General features: G+C 37.0%; 1 protein-coding gene across 1 annotated transcript in view; it reads left to right on the top strand.

The window, feature by feature from the left end:
• Window positions 1-8,641, top strand: part of PARD6B (par-6 family cell polarity regulator beta) — a 13,565-nt gene extending 4,924 nt beyond the window's left edge. Inside the window, 1 exon segment of the mRNA XM_026862323.1 lies at window positions 4,080-8,641. Coding sequence (XP_026718124.1) covers window positions 4,080-4,906 — 827 coding nt within the window. The 3' untranslated portion in view covers window positions 4,907-8,641.
• The last annotated feature ends 1,702 nt before the right edge of the window (window positions 8,642-10,343 follow it).

Below are 10,343 nucleotides of genomic sequence, written 5' to 3'. Positions count from 1 at the left end.
GTTACCGGTACCCGTGGAGGCGGCCCCTCGTGTGACCCGGATACAGTGAGCACTGGAGCCGCATCCTTCCTCCTCTTCCTCCTCCTTTTCCTGCTCCTGCTCCTCCTCCATCCCGCCAACTGAATACTTTTTAATGTTGCAATGCATCTGGAAGAGCACTTACAAGAAAATCCATACTGACAATGTTTTGATACACTCTTTTCCAGTATACTGTTGCTGAGCCTACTCTTGCAGTAAAAGCAGTAGAAACCTAGGGCTTCACTGGTGCCAGTACGTTAGTACCTATATCCTAGAGTTTTTATCAGCAACTTGCACTGTAGCACAAATAAATTGTGTGTAATTTTCATATTTTCTTTGGATGAGTTTGCTCCAAAAACAAACCAAGGCATAATGTGGCTTAAGGTCTGAACAATATGGAACTAATCAGTCAAAATGCTTCCAACTTACTTATTGGCTCTCTGGAGAACTTCCTAAGGAACAAAGCTCTTCTGTAGCGGTGTGGTGTTAAATGCCTAGAAATAGTCACTCCTACAAAGCAAAAAAAGTGAAGCTTTTGAAATGAGGCAAAATTACACTTCTTGACCATGCAGTGTGTCTCTGGTCCTTGGAATAACTTAGTCTTGTTGAATTTACCATTCATTGTGGAGCCATAAAACAGAGTTCTAAAGTAGCAGACATCTACACTACTTAGACATGAACTGCACAAAAAAGTCTTTGGTTTTTGAGATCACCAAGATCCATACCAGCTGCTGGGGGGGGGGAGGGGGAAATCCATGACATAAAAAAATAACCTTTGCACTTATTAACTTTCTTAATTCTGATATTCAAGGCATGTCAATTCATTGTCTGTTGTTTGTCTAAAATCTTCACCTATACTATCACTTTCTTGCTGTCATTATGTTACACTGTATTCAACAGCAAAAGATATTTAAGGCAAGGCCCTTCTGTCTAGTATCTTATTTCACAACTGCCCTTTCCAAGTTATTTTGTAAGCAATTGTAGTTCCAAATAAAAAAAAGAGAAGCTATTGCAACTCATTGAATTGCAAAAAAGTCCTCCCAATGCAATGACCAGATGTCTAACTTAAAAGTGGTTGGATGGGTTGTCAGTAGGGATAAGGGCAAAACTTCTCACACTTTTTGATCATAAATTTTAAACGTTAAAAGAATTTCTCCATCTTGTCTGAAAAGTCAGCATGTTAGTCCTCAGCAATGGAGTACAGGATTTTTAGTGGCTGATCTTCAGTCAGTTAGATATCCCAAAATGCATTTTTCAGAGGAAATGGTACATTTGCATTTTTTGGATGTGTGTTACACTTAGACATAGTCCACCTGTTAGATGCTTTGGTTTGGGAGGTTGGTCTGGTTTTTAATCAGCTCACTCTTCAGTACAACTGACTTAACACTCTTCGGTATCACGACAGATTTTAGGCTGTTTCAAAAGGCTTCTTGCTTGTTGAGATCTAATGTTATTTTAATTTAACCTTAAATCATAATTTTTTTCTCCTTTTGCTGATGAACAATAGTAATGCCATGCTTTTGAGAGAACTGTTTAGACTCCCAAATAAACGAAAAATTATTTCCTGTGTTCACAAGGGCATCCACATTTTAAGTACTGAAATACTGTGATGAGGTTCCTCCGAGCCTGTTCTCCTCTAGAGAGGAAAGACCTAACCCCTTCAAGTCTTTCTTCACAGGGCAGGTTCTCCAGCCCTTTGATCATCTTCCTGGCCTTCATTTAGACCCTTTACAGTCTGTCTACCTCTTTCTTGAATTGTGAGGAGCAGAACTAGCCACGGTACTCCAGGTGCAGCCTGACAGGCACTAAGGAGCGGGTTGATCACACCTCTCCCTCTGCTAATAACACCCCTGTGGATGCAGCACGAGGATCCAGTTTGCTGGATTCCAGTGTGCTGCTGAATTGTGCCCAGTGTATCCACCAGTCCCTTTCGGCAGGCTGCTCCCCAGCCACGTGCATCACAGCCTGTGCTGGGCCCTTTGCTTCTCTCATGCCAGGTGCAAGACTTTGCACTTGTCTTTGTTAAGCTTCATGCTGTTCTTTCTGGCCCAGTCCTTGATTTAGCTTCATTTTTACCCGCTGATCCTAAGAAGGCAGGGGAGTGGATTTTGCAGAGGCTGTCTCAGTGGGTGAAGTGGGAGAGGAGAGTCCCTAGGGTGCTCTTAATGTGCACTTTCTCACATGAAGTGAGAGCACTGTGGGGTGTCTGCTGAAGTAACAAATGTGGAACGATTTCTGTTAGTGCAGAAACACCAGTCTGGGGTGAAAGATGGCCAAATCTGAGAAACAGCAGAAGTAAAAATTAACTATGCAAGGTGGATGTGATATTCTAAAGGGGCATCTGTGTCCTCCTAAAGTAACTGAGAGTGTCACAAAAGCGACTCCAAGAGTACAGTATGGCTGCGTAGACTTAACTGTCTTCAAAAATAATTCCTGTTTGTGTCAAACTGTTGAACAACTTTATCTGTAAACTCTAATGCAAAAGCTTTGTCTCCCTTAAGGTGTGATTGGTTTTTTTTAAACAACAAAAAAATGTAAATGAGGCCATGATCATGATACTCTTTTTTTTTAAACCATGTTGATGAGCTATTTTATTAGTATTGTGTACACACAAGGTATGAATTTGATAAATCCCTTTGGGTTTTTTGTGGGCTAATTTGTATTTGTTTTTTCTCCTGTTGTCCTTTATCTTTTAGAATACTAAGTTCAAGGCTGCATTAGTAGACTAATTTTATTCATAAAAAAACTCTTCTTGTTTTCAGCAGCCCTAATGTCTGAGGGAGGGAGGAGTTAGTATTATGTGCTGGAATAGTGTTAGACTATTGCTTCAGAACTCCATTCTCTGTTCCACTTTGCTTAAAGCGTCTGAAGAGCCGAAATATAACTGGTATATGTCTGTATATCTTCATCTTGGCCTAGAAAAAAAAATTTTTTTTTTTACTTACCAACTCTCACTGTGTACTTTTTTCATCAGCAATTGACTGCTTTCCTGAAATTTCACCCTAGGATAGCATTTCCATAGTTATTTCAACTCAGAGATTGAAATGTATAGCAATTCTTTTACTCTCTTGCCTCTGCCAGTGGCATCTTAATGTGATAATATAAAGAAATCCCAACTTCTTTTGAGTCCCAGGGTTAGTGCAATCAAGTCCTGCTTGATTATTTTTTTTAATCCACTGCAGGGGAAAAAAAAATAATCTATGCAACATTGCAAAAATACAACTGTAAATCCAAGGAAACTCAGATCTGAATGTGGTTTTGTTCATTGTTTTTCTGAGAGTTATAGCATATTAAAAATTGAAGCTTCCTTTACTAAACAGGCATTTCGGACATCAGAATTGCTTCCAGAGAACATGTTTTCTTTTCCATTGGAAGTATTTGTATGACTTGCATATGTTTTCTTTTTCTAAAATTCCATGCCATTTGCATACTTCTCTATCAAATTGTGGCAGTTACAGCATTGCTTGTATGAACAGTTTTGCTTGAAGTATTTGTGTGCAAGATCTCTTTGTTTCTGCTCCACAGACATTTTACCTACATTGCATGGGGGCAGGGAAGAGAGTGCAGAATGGAATAAGCTTTCTGGAGTTTGAATCCAGGTCACTTGGCTAGCTTCCAGGAGCTAGGCAATAATAGGCACACTGGCTGCTTTCCCTTTTTCATTCTTTCTTTTCCAATGATCTGAAACCTGAGGAGAGAAAACGAACAAGTGGAATTACTCTGAATAAAATTAAAATGTTTCTAGGAATGTACTCACTCTTTCCATTCTAACTTTCTCTCAAGCAGCTAGGATATAGTGTTGTATGTCTCTACTACTGCAAACTCACTTTAATTTTTGTGTGTACTGTCTTTCTTTTGGTAGAAGGAAACCAAAAGTAATGCAAACTTTGACAAATCTCATAACGTTAAAGCTCTTGTTTCATGTGTAGAGAGAAATATTTCTACTATAGCAAGCCAAAAACCTTCTAGAATAGATATTTCATTCTGCTCGCCTAAAGCACGATAGCAATATGATACAGTCCGTACATAGTGTCATCTAATCAATGTGCTCTGTCTTACAGAAGATGCAGACTACAGTGCCTTTGGTACAGATACTATGACAAGGAAGAAAAACGTCTTATCAAATGTGTTACGTCCGGATAATCACAAGAAGAAACCGCACATTGTCATTAGCATGCCACAAGACTTCAGACCAGTGTCTTCTATTATAGATGTAGATATTCTTCCAGAAACCCATCGTAGGGTACGACTTTACAAATATGGAACTGACAAACCCCTTGGATTCTATATACGAGATGGCTCTAGCGTCAGAGTAACACCACATGGATTAGAGAAAGTTCCAGGCATTTTCATATCTAGGCTTGTCCCTGGAGGTCTGGCTCAAAGCACAGGCTTACTGGCTGTCAATGATGAAGTACTGGAGGTGAATGGAATAGAGGTTTCAGGAAAAAGCCTTGATCAGGTTACAGACATGATGATTGCAAACAGCCGTAACCTGATCATTACAGTAAGACCAGCAAACCAGAGAAATAACATTGTGAGGAACAGTAGGACTTCTGGCAGCTCTGGTCAGTCTACTGAATCTAGCCTTCCAAGTAGCATGCCAAATATTTTAGCAAATTTATTGCCAGGAGAGGAGGAGAGTGATGAAGAGGACATTATTATTGAAGATAGTGGTGAGCCACAGCAGATTCCAAAAGCCGCGCCTACTAGCGAAAGCCTAGAATCATTGACGCAAATTGAACTTCATGAGTCAACACAAAATGGATTCCTTCCTTCCAGTGAGATGAACTTGAATCATTCAGCAGGCAGCATTAGCATGGAATATGAAGTACAAGGTCCGGACCATAAATCATTAGAAGAAGATGGAACTATAATAACACTATGAAATTACATTTGTGTACTTTGTACTAAGTAAGGATGCCATACGTGTTTTAATTCGGCTTAATATGTAATACATTTTATACCTCTCCATCTACCAAGCACTGCAGTTAGATTAAAAGGAAGGAAAAAAATAAATACAAGAAGTTCAAAATTATGTAAGTTGATTAACTTCAGCTAATTCTGCACTTCAATGTAAATACTTCACAAAGATGGAAGATAATTTATAAATGACTGAAATTGGATGAGGAAAATTTAAATAGAAAATGAAGGATATCTAAGAGATGGCTGTGAGCTTTCTTTTAAAGGTACTTGATTTTTTTAAAATGCAGAATACTACTTGTTCCATAGAAGTAAACTATTACTGTGTGAAGTTGACTAATGTACTGTGGTTCCATGTTTATCTGAAATGCTGCTTATGTAAGATGGAGCTGCTTTAGCCCCTTCATTCCTGTTCAGGACTGCTGTTTAGCAGGTTGAGCAATAGGGGTATGTGATAGTGTCAGTGGTTCAATAACAGTCAGGATTTGAAGGCTGGGGGCTTTTGAAGTTGACTGTTCCTTTGTAAGTGAATGTGCAACCACAGGCTCATTAGTCATGCACCTTTACTGGTTTTAATGGTAAAGTAAGCTTGCTTTTAATGACTATGAGTTTGAAATTCAAATGTGAAAGTCTTATAACTTATGCATCAAAGACTGTTCTCATTTTAGTTTGCAATAGTTAAGGATATAATTGGATTTAGTTGCTAATCCCAGTAAATTTCAAAGAAATCAAATGTAAACTTAATGCTATGAAAATAATAATCTGTGTTTAAAATCTCAGTTCGAGTAGAAGCTGTAAGGGTTTCTACTAGCAAAGGTTTGAATTATGATTTTCTTCAAACCTTAAGTTAGAACAATTCAAGTTAAATCCCTGGATTTAAAGAAAGTCTTAAATCAAAATGAGGCTTTAATAGAACTTGCTTGATCCATGTGATATTTAATTATTCATTATAAAGAACTAAACTGTAAATGCTGATCTTGTGTACCACTGGCTGGGTGTTTTGAATATTACGAAGTTGCTATATGTAAAAAAAAATACTGATGACAAGTCCTGAGACTGCAAGTGCTTAAGTATGCATGTAATCAGCTGTGAACTTCTGAGGAGAGTTGCTGGGAGAGGTTTCTAGCATTATTCTTCCTTTTTTCCCTTTTTTTAGTATCTTTGCTTTACTACTTTGGCACTCATTTCCCAACCTGACTCTTCTCTGGGAACATAAGTTGTTGGAGGAAAATGAGATGGAGACTAATGGGATTGGGGAGAAGGAATTATGGAGCTTCTCAACAGGGATCCAGTAGTCTGTGGTAACCTCTAAGAAAGAAGTAGGATGCTGCCAGTTCTGTACTGTGGTACTGTGCTTAGTCCAGGTTCTTGGAAGTATATTTTACCCTTTAGGGAGATGTGCTGTGTGGGAGAGGATACTAACCCCTTTCTCTTTCCCTCATTCTATCTTGAGGAAACATCTACCTCTGTTAACTTTAGTAACAAGAGACTAACTGTAAGTTTCATGTTAAGGCATGTGTAAAAGTCTTTATAGGAAATTAGAGGCTAAAATTTTTGTAACAATATAACAAAATTGTTTCAGAAATTCTGCTGTTTAATTTTACTCAATGCACATCTTAAATTCATATCTCATGAGCAGTAGTATTTTTGAGCCTTCAGTACAGTTGGAGTTGAGATCTTACATGTGTCAAAGGTATGTATGCCTGTTTTGGTGGAGAGTCAGCATTATCAGACAGTGGTACTCTGCAAATACAGGTTAGAGTTCTGCTGCATTGGATTTATTTATGATTTCTTCAGTGTGCATATGGAGAGGCCCTGGAATCTTTTCCAACATGAGCAAGAATTCTGAAGCGTGTTACTTATTTTGCTAATAATTATTAAAAATGAAGTAACTACATCCACTTAGTGTGAAATTAGGAAAATGTTTTGCAATGTGTAGACTTTAAATATACATGTTTTCTTTCAGTGCTGCTCAACACTTCCTTTATTTAAGGAAGATTGTTTACTTTAAAATGTCTTTTTTTTTTTCCTTTATCAAAAGACTTTCCTTCCTGTATGAAATAATCAGTGGAGGGTGACTCTCACTTATTATGCTAGCTTGCACTTCTGTGCCTTTTGTTTACTTGAATGTATTATGAATAATCCAAGGAATAAAGGCACTTGGATGAGAAGAGAAATGAAGTCCACAGACAATGAACTGGTAGTGCACTTAATACAGGTGTGATGTTTTCATTCAGTGGAAATACATTATGGGTCTAATGTGGTACGTTAGTGTTTTGCAGCTTGGGTAATAGCTTTGAGCTGTTAATTTACACGGGAGAGTTGAGTCTGAGAATGTTAGTGTTGTAAGGTAACTTACTGCTTAGGTACAAACACCCAAGGTTAGTGTGCTGCCAAACTCTGTGTTACCTAATCTGTACTTATAACAGATGCATGAATAGTTTGACCATATATGCCAGTATTAAGGACTTAACAGAAATATAATTAAAGTCCTACTCTAAATTGCATGAGAATTAATTTCTTGGGACCTTTCCTGCAAATTGCTTAATATAAATGTGAGATAATATTCTTTTTGACACACATCATGTTCTGTTTTACAGGAATCTGGTAACAATGTAGTAAACTAAGCATTTAGGACTTGATAAAATCATTAAAGAATAAACCTAAAAATGGGTTTTTAAAAGTGTGTATTTACAGTTACAGTGACAGACTGCACAGCATGTAATTGCTTAATGCTGCAGTTACCATAAAGTTTCTAAAGTTCTTCTGTATCTTACTAATGCATACACTGTTAATTACAGAATATTTTAAAATTGTTACTTCAGGATGATCAATGGTTGATTATGAGTGGCTAAACTTAATTTTATATATAAATGATGCTGGGGCTCAGTATAAGGTTTTCTAAAATATGCTGATATTGTTAGCCTTTCATTTACTACCTCCTAAATTTTTAACATCTTTACGATTTCCTCCCTGGAAGAAAATACTTACAGGCTTGACTGTTTTATATAGATTTTATCTTTAGTTAGTTTAAAAAAAAAAAAAAAAGAAAAATCCAGAAGTCATAGTGAGGATGCTATGCATGATTGACAATATTACGCTGCTATTAATGTAATCTTTGTGTATTAAGTATCCTGTATATGTAAATTGTATTTTCAATCCAGATTTTATAAATTAATTTATAAATATCCAAATTGTTTCAGAATGGAGAACTAAAATTCCTTTGACTAGTGTTATATGTTGTGTACATGCACAGTGGGGGGACAATTCATTCCTTACTTGTGACTGGGAGATTTAAGTGCACCTTAATAGGAGAAAAAAAAAAATTCTTAATAGAATTAAGATGCATTTACTTTGAAGTTCTGCTATGGTACTGGATAAGTCAAGCCTAACTGTGAATCACTTTTTGTTTTCCACAGCTGAATTAAATTTAGGACAATGTTCTCACAAGCTGACTTTAACATGTGTATTTTTGTGAATATTATGTATTTTCTAATTAAATTTTACTTGCAATGTGATTTTTACATGAATGAACTTGTTTAAAATGTCAAATATCAGTATTTTTCTTACAACTTTAATGTATAATGTACATTGGTATCTCACTGAATGAAGAATGACTTTACAAAATCAAGCTAGATGTAGTTGTATATTAGTCTTATATTTTTACAGACTGGAATAATAAATGGATATAGAAATAAAATGCTTTTTTCTCAATTACTTTGTCAGATAAGGAAAAATGAGGGAAAATATATCTTCTTAGTCTCAAGTGTAAAAGTAGATGGGCTTTGTTTTCTTTGTTTTTTTCCCTCTCTTGGATAGCTAAGTGGGCTCTGTTTTCATAGCAGTCTTGCTGCTTCTCCTCCCTTCTCCGTAGCAAATCTCTACATGTGGAAAGTATGCAAGAGGTCAAAACATTTGTCCTTCAGTCCTGTTGACTAACTTGTGATGTACTTACTCCTACAGTAGCTGCAAATAATGAATCTTACATTGTATGGCTTGCTTGGGGACGACTCATAGTAACGTTTAGGTCATGAGTCCTGGGAGATGGTTCCTCATCCTCTGTCACCTTTGTCAAGTGGTGCTGGTGATGTGGAGGTTTTCACCATTCCTGTAAGTGTGGTATAACTCTCTGTATTGAAGTTTTAACCTGAACCCATTCCACTTGAAATCATGTTTTCTTCCATATCTGATGCCTTGGCAGCCCTTGTAAACATTTACCTAGTGACAAAAGACTTGAGTTTTGTTTAGCCCTTCTGTGTAGGGCTTTTTTAACTGCTGGTCCTGAGGCCAATCATATGACTTCTGTGCTGTACCTTCCTTCACATATGCATGACTAGTTCCATTTGTATGGATCAGTACTCTTCATACTTGCCTGTGTAGCTATGGGGAGGTGACAAAAAGACTGAGAACAGCCTTCCAGTATCTTCATGTTGGTATGTGACTGAAAGAGCCACATCTACTCCATCTGTGTACTCAGGTCTGTGTGTCTCGAAGCTGGAAGAAATTTATTTACTTTACACAGAACCTAACAGCTCACGCCTTTCCTAAAGGAATGCTGCAATTGGTATGGTATTCTTGGAATGGTGTGAGCTTTCAAAATTCATCCTGCCTGTACTAAAATTCAGGTGTAGTATTTTTCCAACTTCAGAACTTTTATCCAAATGCATAAAGCTCTGAAACTGGGAGAGACTTCCAAGTTACCAACCCTTCTTTAACATATGAATTGTGGGAGCATGTAACTTTCTAGTATTGTAGCTGAAGTTTCTCAAGTACTGGACTCTGAACAAATCAGTTATGAATAGGAGGATCAAAATCTTGAAGGATTGCAGACAGACTGCAAGATTAGGCAACCAAATGGCAAACAATCCAATGTAGGTTAAGTGTGTACCTGTTGGGGGAAAAAGTTTGTCTTAATTCTGCATATGTAACAGTGAATCCATGCAGGCTTGCCTCTCATCCTGGGTGATGGTAGTTCAGTGAAAACATTAGCCCCATACTTGCTAGTATGAAAAACAAGCTATGTTAGGGAAGGAATAAAGGACAAAACTGATAACGTGTTACTGTATAAAACCATAGTTCAGCAGTGTTTTTTAATATAATGTGCAGTTCTAATCACTTATTTTCAAAAAGGATGCCAGACTGAAAAAAAGTAATGTTATCTGCATTATAGGATATTTTAGCATAACAAAACTGAGTAGTAGAGGACTGATCAGCCTGAAGACTCTAAAAAGCAATAAAGCTGTGTGTAAGCAGTTATGTATGAGGAAATTAAATATCAACAGATGGATTGAAAAAGTGCAATTAAATATAATTTCCACTTACCAACTCCTGAGTTATTTGATTCACAGTCAACTTTATCTCCCTAAGAAGTCATTTTTAAGGAGGTCAAAACCACATTGAAT

Source organism: Athene cunicularia (genome assembly GCF_003259725.1).
Source record: "Athene cunicularia isolate RWA chromosome 20 unlocalized genomic scaffold, athCun1 chr20_part1, whole genome shotgun sequence".
NCBI lineage: Eukaryota > Metazoa > Chordata > Aves > Strigiformes > Strigidae > Athene > Athene cunicularia.
This window is presented reverse-complemented; position numbering and strand designations above follow the sequence as displayed.